Raw genomic sequence first — 13,598 nt, 5'->3', positions numbered from 1 at the left:
TTGTGTTGTTTACCTCTGCGGTACAGGGTTACATTTTGGGACTCATTTCAGAGTGGCACCCCGCCCCCTCTCACCGACATAGCCTCTTATTCCTCAGACCAGACCAAGACGGACCCAGAGGCTCCTGCAAACCACAATAACTCACCTCAGAGTTTATTGATTTTTTTTTTTTTTGTTAATCTTTAAACGAATTCAGTGTGTTTTTCCACGACTGGATGAACATTAATTTAAGTGAGATTTTTTTTTTTTCTTTAAATTGAAAACTTTGACTTTTGGCTGAAAGTCTCACTCTTGTTAAAGTTCACTGGAGGCTTATAAACGGTAAGTTTAAAACCCTGTTTCTTTCTAATGTTTTTCGTCAAAGATACAAGTAACTGCAAGTTAAAGCGAATAAAACAAACAAACAAACAACCCCACATGACTCAAAAACACAGATTATGCACTGAGTTTTAGTCTTGCAGTTTTTGTTCGATTTTCTTACCGGTTTCCTGAACGCACCATTGTACCAACACTAGTACGACGCAATCCTGGTATTGTCCTCTCGCACCTCACAGTGTTGTTACTTTTTCGACTTCTTCTTTTAATCCAGTGATTCCCAACCAGGGGTACACTTACCCTGAGGGGTACATGAGCACATCGCAGGGGGGACTCGAAAACAGGCATCAATTCATTTCAAAATAATAGGAAGTTGTTCCTAATTCCTTTTTAACATATTTTTTGGAGAGATTTATCACAAACTTACAGTACTGTTCCTTAGTTAAACACTGTATTTTCTTGTGATATATTAAAACAGGGTTATTTTATATTGTAAAAAACATTTAATCACTCTTTTTACAGTAGGAGACAATATATTGATGCTATATTTTACAAAGAAGACAGTGTGTACTTACCAATGTGTTGTTTTTTTTTTGTTTTTAAATACACTTGTTATTTTGAGTTGGTCGATTTTGCCTTAGTTAACCAGTATTTAGAGTAAAGTTGCAAATAATAATAATAATAATAGCATAAACTGTTCTCAATATATGATGAGTGTGTTTGTATGGCAGATTTGATGTAATGTAGGCCTATGTACTATGTAAGATGCTCCTATATTCCCATTTCAATCCTTTACAGAATGCTAACAAACAATATTATTGGATGGGTTCCTGTTTAAAAACATTTACTTACTGCATTTGTTTGATTAAACTTGAGTGGCATGCCTTTGTTTTTAATCCTGCTCTCGTGGCTCAAGTGGGCATTTCTCTCCACTCCATCCCACGTGTTCACGGCCTTTCTCTCGTCATGCATGAAGAGCAGATCCTGTTTCCTACAGCAGCGCTCAGAGCAAACCATGGCCAGCTAACGATCTGTACTTTGCAAACATTATATTTCATGACACACATTTAGAGCTGCTGCAGTTAAACATTGTATGCACATTTAATTTAATGTCATCTTTGGTATTCTTTAGATGTTATTTGACATCTTGGTGAACACGTACCTCTTCCCCTGAGGGTAAGATAAGTGTAAGGGAATCCCAAGGAATGCACTGCACAAAATAGAGACGGCAACAGAAAAGCCCTTTAAAGTAGGTGATAAAATAGAAAAACACTCCAAACCATTGAAATACACCAAGTGCAACTCTATACCAACCTTACGTTGCAACCCTTCGTTTGCTGAGCTCCCAGTTCTGGGCTGCTGAGCTTGAAATAGACCCTCTTCTCTTTCTCAGGGTTAAGAGACCAAATCATGAAGACACATATCGCAGTAACAGTGACCCTGTTATGTTGTGTCATGTGAACTGGACCATCTTGTCCCTGCCAGGCATTTTGATTAAAGGTCACAGCCCTAGTTTCACAACTGAGATTAAATTTACTACAGACATAAGCATTCAGACCACTGACCATGTATAAACAAGGACGCAATTTATTGGCCTGAGAAAGTGTTTTCGTTGTAAAGTAATGTCATGAGTTCACGAGTAACATCATCAAACACTATCGTCATATCCTTTCTATTGAAATCATTTTGTAAGTAGTTCAAACTATATTAATCTTTGCGTAAACGTGGGATAATCTTTTATAAATGACACAAAAATATATATTTTCATTTTCAAGATACACGGTGTTGCTTAAATCATTGTCCTTTTATTTTTTTAATTAATAAAAAAAAAATCTCACAATCTGTATTTCTATACTGAAAGTACTGATAGTGAAATATTAATCTAGTTAAACTAAAATACAGTAACATATTTCCTCAGACATGATCAAAAACTAATTCTAGAAAGAAAATCAAAATGGGGAGATGATCCAGAAAAGATTGTGAACCACTGCATTAATTACTGCTTCTTTCCACTTATTTACACAATGAGATTCTTTAAAAAGTCTGTCATCACTTGTTCATTCCATCATTATGGTCTACAGTTGTTTTTAAATAGTGTTCTAAGCAAAATGTTGTAGTCAGACAAAGGGGGTACTTGAGTCAAAACAGTTTGAGAACCACCAGTTTAGATCATGTAAAGGGGCGGAGTTTGGGGTTAAATGAGCCAATGAGAGGTAATCTTTGTGGAATGTCAAAACATTCCAATACCAGCAAAACAATGTTTTAATGAACTAGAGATTTAGTTGAGTCTAGAGTCTGGATTATCTAGAGATGAAACTGTAATTAGCTATCAAAGTTCAAACTGGTACACAAATGTGTAACATGCGTGTGATTTTTGTCAAAGGTGATGGATCTTGTGGCGTTGGTGGCGTTCAGCTCCTGGTTGGCTCCTGCACTTGGTGAGCATTCCTCTCTTTATTTTTGTTATCTAAAAATGTTCCGCGTGATGGTTCTCCGTTACTTCCCCTTTCCTGATTTCTCATTCAACTGCTCCGTGCTAAATGATCCGATATGTCTGTATGACAGGATCAGCCTTTGGCAGGGAGATGTTTGGTAAGTTCCCTGGATTATAACGGCATATTGTTTTTGCTTCTCACTTATACTGTCTGGCTGTTTGCCATGAGCTCCTCCACACTTGTGGAATACAAAATGCCACGTTTGATTAAAACTACATCATTACTGCATTCCACTTGTGCTACATTTTGTTTTTTTCTCTTGGTATTTTAAGCAGTTTTGTTGCTTTTTTTTTTTTGGTGTGAAGGCCGTGGCAGCATAGTGTTTTAATTTGCTCCACATGTAGTAATCACTTATTCCAACAGCTGCCAAGTTTTCAATTCTTGAAGCACGGCCTGGTCTTTGTGTTGTCTCCTTGTGCTCCCTGCATGCCTGCAGCTGAGCTTGATGTTAAGCAGATTTGCCCACACAAGTTTAGATTGTTCATTATTTTTGACTCCCGTGCCTGGCTCTGAGGTCAGAGAGTGGGAGACGCGTCTACAGCTATGCTAGAAATTCTGCTCAGAGAAGAAATACTACAACATGGACTATCATTACTAATGAAGGAGGCCAGAGTTCACTCCAGCACTCTGATTCTCGTAAAGAAGCAATAGATTCATGAAATACATATAGTACTGTATCTATGTCTCTATTTTAGTCTGGGTTGGGGTTAAATTTAAATCACGTTTTCAATTACCCATGTTCACTTACAATTCAATTACTATTACAGTTATCAGCAGTTTATCCAATTACAGAAAAATTGCAATTATTTTTATCCTCAGAAAGTCAATTACACTTACCTTCTCAATTACTAACGTTCAATTACAATTAATCACAATTACTGAGCCTGAAATAAATAATAATAATAAAAATAATACATTTTATTTGTATAGCATTTTTACAGTGCTCAAAGACGTTTTACAGGTATAGAAAATAAGTAAAAATACAGAGACCATGAAATAAGTAAAAACACAATGCAATAAACAATAGACTACAAGATAAAATGGCTATACATTAAAAGCAGTCTGGAATAAGTGGGTTTTGAGGTGTTTCTTGAAGGTGAGAAGATCCGTGCACTCTCTGAGATTTTGAGGGAGTGAGCTCCAGAGGGGGGGGGGGGGGGGGGGGGGGCGGCAATAGAAAAAGCTCCGTCTCCCCAAATAACCTAATAAAAGTTTACCTTCCTCTTGTGTTAGCTTTCTGTTAGCATCTCAAATGATAACGTGTCCTAAATCAGCTGTAAAATACACTAAAAACAAATATCTATCATCTCATTTATTTCCTATTAATTACCTTGTTAGACTTCCTAATCAATAAAAATATTGGTTCCAAATATTATTTAAATCAGCCTTTTTGTGTATTTCTTCGCTTCATATTTCCTTGTAGCATTTCTTTGCGTTTATTGTTGTCGTCCGGTTCAGGCATTCTCATCCACGTGTCTCATTATTATTTTTAAGCGTGGCTCTCATCCTGAATTTTTTTTTTCCAAAGCACAACTTTCATTTTCCTGTGCAGGCCTCACATGTACTCTATACAAAGCCCCTTTCTTCCCTCACATGTTTCATTCTTCTGTCCTGCTGATCCTGAGCAGACACATCCACTGCCTGTTGCTTCAACTTCACTGCTTGTTGGTCTTTGGCTGCGATGATCATTTTCTTGACAAATTGGTTGTTAGAACCACATACAATACAGGTGAACTTCACTTTAAACAAGTTAGTGGTTCTAAAATAATTTAGAGCTTCATTCTTTCCTCCCTGGTCTGCAAAACAACAAATGCAGAAGAGTATAGCCTTGGAACCTTCTTATTTATAAAAATCAAAATGTTACTTAATGTTAATTATGGTGTCCTTAGTTAAATTAATTGTCTTTGAAATCAAATGCACTATAAGCAACATGTGGTGTGAAGAAGTGAAAGTAAAAGATTACAAGTACTCACGTTACTGTAACTGAGTTGCTTATATGGGTACTTGTATTTTTTGGAGTATATTTCTAAATGAGTCATTTTAATTGTACTTAAGTACGTTTTAAAAGAAGTAAAGTTATTTGTTACATTTCTGCACCATACTGTTACTGAGTAAATTATTATTTTTGGTTTTAAATGGTCAACGGACATTGTGAAACTACAAAAAAATGAAATGACCAGGCAACAATCAAATGCATCACATCATAGCCGACCAATCAGATTAAACATAATGAACGGCACCAAAACGGCATTGAATGGAGGTTCATAAATGTAACTATACTTATAACCTGAGATTTTGTTGGTGTTATTTGGTATGTTTTAAATATAATGATTTCATTTTATTAAAAAAAAAAAAAAAAAGATTTATTACCATAAATAAACGTGGGGGGTGAAAGTAACTAGTAACTTTTACTTTGAGTACTATTTTATTGAGCTACTTGTGTATGACTTACTTGTACTTGTACTTGAGTACAATTCCAATCAAGTAACAGTACTTCTACTTGAGTAGGATATATCAACAGATGTTGTACTTTGGTTATATAGACTGTAAACTTTGCCGTCTGTTTTTAAAATTCACACTTACACTGGGTGACGACGCTCATGGAGCTGTTAATTATTTATTTTTGCCTCCTTTGTTGCAGCTTCAGCAGCAGCGAATGACAGAGGTGAGTGTTTTTTTAAGCTCTGCTTGGAAAACAGAAAATTAATTGAAGCATTGGGCTCATTGTAAGTGATGCGCTGACACCGAGCTGTCTAGTGTCCATATGAATGAATTCTGAGAGCTGATTAGCAGCGAGATAATGAGCACTCTGAGATGTGTGTGTGTGTGTGTGTGTGTGTGTGTGTGTGTGTGTGTGTGTGTGTGTGTGTGTGGGTGTGTGTGTGTGTGTGTGTGTGTGTGTGTGTGTGTGTGTGTGTGTGTGTGCAATGGTGCATGTGTGTAAAGCTGTCTCTTTTTATATCCCCTCTCTGTTTTCTGTCTCTTCCCAGACTATGACAGCGCTTTTAATTACGGTGAGTGTCGAGGAGAGGAAACACGGTTTTTTTAAGGGGTGACCCTGTTAACAAGAAATATCTGGGACATCGAGATGATCCTCTTTTTTTTTTTTTTTTACAATTTTTACACATCACACGGAAATGAGTCAAGCCATTAGGGTCACTCTAGCACAAATACTTGAAATCTTGCTCAGTGTTTGAGTTCTTTGTTCATATTGAAATGCATTAAGTGACTCACAGTGTAACCTCAACAATTTTTAAATGAATTAAATACTTTATAAATAACAGTACTTGGGATTTATAAAGTGATTTCATGCTATATTCATACTGATGGAGGTTAAGTACATCTGAAGCCACAGTTTTCTTTGAGTAGTCCATCAAAAGTATTGATTTGATCATTTAAAATAAAAATGGTCCCACGGGTAAAACATTTTGAAATATTTTTCTTTTTATGTTCTACTGTTTATAGATGGTAAAAATGTTATAATGTGTTATTCAACATTGATTTCTGCAGTAATTTTCTGTACATTTTTCATTTCAGTCCTCGGATAAGAATTTATTTTACTTCTAGTCTTAATATAGCCAGCTAAACATGTAGAATTTTAATTTATTTTCTGTGCCACACATCTAAATAACAACTGTCCATGTATGGCCTGACAATGAGCATTCTTCTCACCAGAGTGAAATGCAAAATGCTCCCTTTTAAGGTGTTCGTTGTAGGGAAAAAACATTCAATATTATTTATTGATGAATTATTTATACTTTCTATTTAAATAGATGTAAATGTAATGCTATTTAGAAGGAACTATAGTGATGAGTAAACAAACAGTACCATGTTTGCTCTAGCTCTGTAATATATTTCCCATAAATTAGATGCTGATTATTTTTGTTATTCTTAAACCACATTAAAAAGTTTTTTTTTTGTTTTTTTTTTTTAATGTTTTTTAATTCATCAATTTGTGTCAAATTCAATAATGTTTGAATTTGACACAATTGCTCTGGTTTAAATGCAAACTATAGAGTTAAATTTGACTGTTGTTAACATCTTTCTGCTGTCTTTAAGAATGTGTGCTATTAGGCAGTAACAGTGACTGTGTTTCTAGCCAAAAAGATGTCATTTTATTCAGTATTTTGTTTTGATTTCAGATTATGAATCTCTACGAATCGGAGGACTGGTCTTTGCAGTGGCACTTTTCCTTTTGGGTATTGCCCTCATTGTCAGTAAGTAAATGACCAATTGCCATGCACAGATTAAATGCATTATTCAGTGTAAACGTGTGTTTAAAGTAACGACACGGTTCAGATAGGACTGCAGAGTGAGCAGGCTTCTGTTTAAAGCCTGAATTCTGTTTTGTGGAGAATCTCAACACTCTGCACGGCTGTCCTAGATCACAGCGAGTTGTGTTTATAATTATTTCCAACATTTTTCATCTCAGTGTCTTTCCAAAGTTCCTTCTCCGACCTTCCAGCACAACACTGACAGAGGCTGCTGTCAGTGTTAACACCCAAAGCCAAAACCAATGGATTAATATTTTAGAACGATCCACACTCTCTCTCTCTCTCTCTGCAGCTGCTCACGATCAGCAAATTGGAATTCTAACAGCGGCTTAAAACTGTTTCATCATGAAACAGATTATTTATAACTAGAAGTATGCACAAATTAGTCAAGTCAAGCACATCAAAACACAACAGTTTGCTTGACTGTTATTGAAAACTGAAGCTTCAGCTCCCAAGCATGAGCATTAACACAAGAACTTTGTACAGAAACGACTCAAAACTCTTTCTATGATCGAAAATGAAAACTGAGTGCATATAAAATGGTGTTCTTTTAGGTTTTGATCATCAACTGATTGCGTAAAACTCAGTTTATTAGATGAAATTCTGTTTGAATTTGACTTCATCACCTTATTTTTATTTTTATTTTTTTTTGTGACTCTGAGTGCCGGAGGGAAGTCTTAGAGGCAGAGCATGAAACAAAAACACAAAACCAGAAAACTATAGAAGTTTCATAGGCCTATTTGCACATTCTAATGTTGCACTTTAAGTATTTTAACAAATCAACAACTGCAGGCAACCTTTAGTGCCACCTTGTGTCGACACCAGTGAATAAAACATGAGCTTTTCGACCGTTTATTCTTAGTCCTGTTACTATGTGGGTCACTGGCGTGGTCTGGACTCCCCCAGCTGTTTTGTGAGTACTGCCAACTATTTTAGCCACTGCTTACTTTGCACTTAATACCATTACTGCAATACCATGGCAGCACAGGATGCACTTTGGATTTAATCTCTACAGTTTGACATGTGAAACATGTTTTGATTGGTTTTCCATGACATTCTGCCTTCTATGGATGAACTATGTGGTCTAATAATGTGGATGTTATTTTGCTGACGTGTTCAAAAATAGAGCAATAACAGGCAGGGAACAAAGTGGATCACAGATTGTTTGTTCAAAATTTAAATAACGCTGAAGTGCTGAAGTTCTAATGTAAAATCGTTACTGTATATGTGGCTTTGTGAAAATGGTTTGAGTTATTTAAGCAAATGATACAAATGTTTTGGCTCTTGTGGGCAACCTAACACACACACACACACACACACACACATTTTCTGCGTGTTGCTGCAGTTAAAACCGTTGAATGTATTTGTGATTTATTTATTTGGCACAAAGCCAATAAGCCTGGGTCCTTTTCGACTTCCCTGCACTTGCAGCTGAGATGGTCTTTTTGGTTTGCAATCCAGTCACAACATAACTTTGTGTGACCATCTTTATTTTTTCTGCCAATAAACAGGCCGAAAGTGTACCTGCTCAAAGAGTGACAAGCCTGTCAAGTCAAGGTTAGTTAAACAGAAATAAATGTGACAAACCGTGTGTTTTCTTTGATGCATTTTGCACGCAGGACGCCTTCATATTTTAATGTAACTCAAAATGTTGCCTTTCTTCTTCTCAGAGCCAGTGGTCCGAATGTGGAGTCAGGAAACCAAAGAGGTAAAACTGTTGTTTTTCAAACTGTCCCATTTATAACTTTTATTTATATTGAGAAAATCAGCTCTCAATTTCAAGAGAGACCTATTTAATGATGTGGTAGGTAGTTGAGGAGTACAGGAGCATAAACAATGAACTGTTTACTGCATGAGGTCAAGTGTCAACAGAGTAAAGACAGATGGATGGGCATTTTCTTTTGATCAGAAGTTCCTAAACTATTATTGTGAGATAATGTACAATAGTAGTTACTAATCTATTACATGATCCCCAGGACTTAAAGGTAGGGTAGGCGATTTTCAAAAGCTAGCATGATTTTGAATGTAGCCTCCCCGATGGCTCCGCCTTTTACCTCCCTCGCTCCTCCCCCCTGTGCTCCATCTCACCCTCATGCACGCGCACAGCCGCTGCAGAAGAGGAGCTCAGCTCATCGCTTGTATTGTGTAGAAACTTTGTTGTCTCATGTCTCATTTAGCAGTAAGTAAACAATAAACTTTAGCATTATATATGTTAAAAAAAAACGTAAAAAAAAAAAAACGTGACCAAAAACTCTGTTTTAACTCTGTCAGCGGTGACGCACTTTCAGTGTGAGCGCGTGCATGTGAGGGATCGAGAACGAACAGGGAGACGTGATTGGTTAAAAAAAAGGTTAGTTTTTTTTCCATTGGTCAAAATTTTTATAGGTTAGATTTCAACCAAAAGCTTAAAAAGTGTATCTGGAGAAAATCTCCTACCCTAGCTTTAAACAGGACATCACTCTTTTTTTTTTTTTTTTTTTTTTTAGAGTAAAAGCAAAAGAAACCCGAAATTTTAGCATTTAAAAAAATATTTTTTTATTTTATTTTTGTGTGTATGTGCTCATAAATTGCAATTGTGACAATTAATGAATAGTTAGCAGTCTTACTTAACTAACTTAGGAACCCAAAGAAAATCGGTGTGTTTGGAACACCCTACTTTTGCTAAGTGCTATTTCCTGTACTTATGAAAGTTTCCTGGAAACTGTGGAAGGAAGTAATTAATCAGACCTAAAATCTATACACAACACAAAACGTGGTTCTGTGAATAAGTGAAGAGAGTCAGGAAAAGGAAAATAAAAAAAATGAAAAAAAAAGAAATGGCTGTTTGCTTTAACTTTGGTTTTGTTGGATAATTTGAAACTTTTGATTGACTTTTATTTTATTATTTTTTTTTTCCTTTCCAGCTTAACAGATCCAGACCAGCACTGGTAGGTCACTAAACACATCTGAAATATATAATTGTATATAACAGTTAGAACGGAAGGTGTAAAAAATAATGACCTTATATCTCCTGTTGTAGGATGACTCGCCATTGGGGGGAGGGGCAGCAGATGCAGCAATGACTCCATAAATGATCTTTCCATAAACACCAACCATGTGATCTTTATTTAGTTTCTTAATGTCACTTAATTTCTCTTTTTTTTATGACTTTCTCAAATGTTATTGTCAGTGATAGTGTGCCAACTTTATAAAATAGTAAATGTGTGATTCTTCTTTGTACCGTACCTTCCTGAGTGATACTTGAGAATAAACCAAATGTCTTCAATGATTTCTTTTCTCTCTTAAGTGTGGCTCTTCTGTTTTATTTTGAAATTCCGCAGAGCCAAAGCAGCCTGTTCAGCCCTTTACTTAGCTTTGCTTGGCTTCTGCTGACTCTGCAGACACTTCAGTTACACATGCAGTAGTAACCACCAACAGGGAGTGTGTGTGTGTGTGTGTGTGGGGAGGGGAGGGGAGGGGGGGGGGTTGATTTATGTGCTATACTGTGCAGCTCTTGGAGTGCTCCTTGTAAAGAAAACACTTCATTTTACCAATCTCTGCATTCAGTGGGGCTGTGTATTGGCAGATTTTACACTGTGGTGAGTCCAAGTGCCTCTGCAGAGCAACAACATGCATATGCAAGCAATCCCTTTTCCTTGGAGATTAAAGAAGACCGCACTGCACAAAGACACAACATGAAGCAGAATTACACACTCCTTCACCGTGACGGACCCAGACCCGCTTGTATTAAGACGCACACACTCACAAGCTATTTGTTTTTATACAGCAACAACCTTAAAGATGTATGTTCTCTATAGAAGGCAAAGGAAAATGTATTTGTATAGTGCATTTTATACACAAGGCTTTACAGGACTAAAGAGTGCAACAGAAAACATGAAACAGTTTTTAAATAAAATTTATAAAAAAGAAACATTAAACAGTGTTTTAAATAGGGAATAAAAACACTACATCAAAAATGAAATTATAAAAATAGAAGGCTTTATATTCAGTAATAAAGTGCATAATTGTGCACACTGGGATAAGATGCCATTGCAACTGATAATATTTGTTGTTTCTCTACATTCTGTTCCTGCCCTAAAGCTTTAGCTGCAGCATTTCTGCCTTCAGTATGAGACTGCACCACTGCTTTTCCTGTGAATGCAATGCTTCACTATTACCAGCAGAGGGGAGGGTCCATTCTGGGTCTACATGTGGAGGTTGATGATGCTGCTCTGGGATGCTGCACTCACCAACTCCATCACTCTTTGTTCAGTGTTAAGCTGCAGTCCAGCAACCTGCTCTTTTTCTTTTTTACTACACAACTCCTCATCATCACTGCAGTGCAGCAATGGCCACCACAGGTTGGTTTGTTCCTTATCTGATTTTGTGAGGCACTAAACTGGTGTTAGAAAAAAAAAAAAAGCGTGTTTGGAAATGTATCATTGAAGTTGTGTTGTTCTTTTAACATTTGCCAAGTGATTATTTCATTCAGTATTTGCAATGTATATAGTTTACAACACATACTTGTCTAGATTGGTGGTAGTTTGAGTGTTGAAACATGTTTAAATGTCTTGTTTTTTTTAATTTATTGAAAATTTAATATATTGATTTTTCCTGATTTATATTGTTTGCATCGGAGGGGGGAAAACTGTACAAACATCTTAACATTTTATCACAGACTGTAGCCTGCAACACATTTGGGTGTTTTCCAGTTAATTTAATGTATTGTTATAGAGATGATAAATATCTGTCAAACAAAGCTAATATTTGTATGTATTTATTTATTACAACTATTTATTTATCAAATTTTCTTCTTGTTCTTATGCATTTTACTTTGATCAGTTTTAGATTATGTAGATAGGAGGGTAAGTGTGGATCTGCCTTTAAGCTGAGTAAAGATGCTGCATTAAGCGTCTGGAGCCTGAGCCAACCATGCAGGTCTGGGGGGGGGGGGGGGGGGGTGAACACTTTTGTTGGGTTTGATAAATTCACAATAACAACTAATCTTTACTCCATATGTCTAAATAATAAGTGTATATTTGTTATCTAACAAAATAAACTTTTTTTTATTTTATTTTTTTACAGAATCGATGTTCCCAGATCAAAGTGGCTTGGAGTATGGTAAGATATCTCCATGACTTTCAAGTTAAACATACTTTAGCTCAATGCATATGCTTAAATACTGCATATAGAATGGCTTGATTATAGATACTGTATGTCTGCTGAAGTTGTTCATTGCTGCGTCTCCTAGACTATGAGACATTGCGAACCACAGGAGTCATCCTTGCTGGCATTATGTTCGTCTCTGGCATCTTAATAGCCCTAAGTAAGTATAGCTTACTCTTCTATTCCTTTCTTAAGACTATTATCTCTGTAACACATTTATAATTTTTTCAAACAGGTAAAAAAATCACAAATTGTGTAAGATCCTCATCCAAGTAAGAACTGTGCAAAGTTTAGTGGATAATGAAACTGTGCATGTTGAATGACTTTGACTTTGTTACCCAGCATTTGAAAAAAAAAAAAAAAAAAAAGAAGAGTTCAAAGGAATGTTTCAATGAAAAGAAGAAATGTCTGCATATTTTTGTCCTAATACCCTTGATGCCCCTCCTCTAACGTCTCCTCCCTTTTTCTGCAAACAAAGCCCAAAATACACTTCCAACACAATGAGGAGTTTACACACATGGCATGGGCTCACCTTATATTGAACATGTGCTCAAAAAAGAGCAAGTAAAAAAAAAATAATTACATAAACATAGTCACCTCGATCCTCATTGTGTTGGTAGTGAAATGTGAGGCTACCCTGTGCTGAGTGCATGCTGCTTTTCTGGCAAAAATCAAGAAGAAAGAAGACATTTGGAAGTGTCGCATTGGTTCCAGTCTGATTTCAAAACTTTGCTGCCAACTTTTTTTTTTTTTTTTTTTTTTTACTTCTTCAGGTTTATTCATTGCAATGCCAAAAGGAAGTTGTTGCAGTGGCTAATTTAGATTTAATAAAAACTGTCAATATTTATGCAATTCTTTTTGTCCCCAATGCAGCTCCAGCTCATCCAAAAGTCAAATCCCAGAGGGTGAGTTTCACTAGATGAAGTATTGTATACTGTATATGCTGACGATAAGATCACTTCTTAAACACAAACTCTTCATTATTTTTTTTCTTTTAGTGCCTCCGCAAACAGTATAGAAAATACTGTACCTGTCATACCCTGGACAAGAAACCCATGCCAGCAACTACACAACATACTCAAGTCATTTCAGCTGTGACTTATGCACTGTTAACTTTGTGTTCAATAAACAGGGTAATATTTATTTACTCAAAATAGAAGTTCAGTCAAATTGAAAAAAAATAAATAATAATAATAAAATCATGTGAGCTTGATCAAGCAAATGTAATATTTGTCCATTTTTGTTCCACACATTAAATAAAGAATGAATGAATTGAAACTTGTATGAGTCCATTTGAGTACAAGATTCCCACAAATGTAAAGAAAACTGCAAATCACACTTTTTAGGTTAGAAAAGGTTGTAATTGTGT

At 35.9% G+C, this 13,598-nt stretch overlaps 1 protein-coding gene and 1 long non-coding RNA gene across 2 annotated transcripts; one reads left to right on the top strand and one right to left on the bottom strand.

Annotated features, from left to right (window-relative positions):
- LOC114478267 (FXYD domain-containing ion transport regulator 6-like) lies at positions 1-10,369 on the top strand. Its single transcript, XM_028471231.1, has 10 exons — positions 1-321; positions 2,699-2,753; positions 2,881-2,907; positions 5,452-5,475; positions 5,801-5,824; positions 6,953-7,027; positions 8,596-8,641; positions 8,755-8,792; positions 9,988-10,011; positions 10,104-10,369. The coding sequence occupies exons 2-9, from the start codon at positions 2,702-2,704 to the stop codon at positions 9,990-9,992; spliced, it is 291 nt and encodes a 96-aa protein (XP_028327032.1). The 5' UTR covers positions 1-321; positions 2,699-2,701; the 3' UTR covers positions 9,993-10,011; positions 10,104-10,369.
- Positions 487-1,725, bottom strand: LOC114478268 (uncharacterized). Its single transcript, XR_003675831.1, has 3 exons — positions 1,630-1,725; positions 1,478-1,525; positions 487-1,346 (listed from the first exon to the last, which is right to left on the bottom strand). It is a non-coding gene; the product is annotated as an uncharacterized LOC114478268 (long non-coding RNA).
- Positions 10,370-13,598: the final 3,229 nt, after the last annotated feature.

This window comes from Gouania willdenowi, chromosome 16 (assembly GCF_900634775.1).
Source record: "Gouania willdenowi chromosome 16, fGouWil2.1, whole genome shotgun sequence".
In the NCBI taxonomy this organism is placed as follows: Eukaryota; Metazoa; Chordata; class Actinopteri; order Blenniiformes; family Gobiesocidae; genus Gouania; species Gouania willdenowi.
Note: the sequence above shows the minus strand (reverse complement) of the source record. Positions and strands in the feature narration are given on the sequence as shown.

Coding starts and splice junctions, on each gene's coding strand:
- LOC114478267 (XM_028471231.1), top strand. CDS start 2,702: ATGGATCTTGTGGCGTTGGTGGCGTTCAGCTCCTGGTTGGCTCCTGCA. Junction 5,825..6,952: donor TGACAGCGCTTTTAATTACG/GTGAGTGTCGAG, acceptor TTTTGATTTCAG/ATTATGAATCTCTACGAATC. Junction 7,028..8,595: donor GGGTATTGCCCTCATTGTCA/GTAAGTAAATGA, acceptor GCCAATAAACAG/GCCGAAAGTGTACCTGCTCA.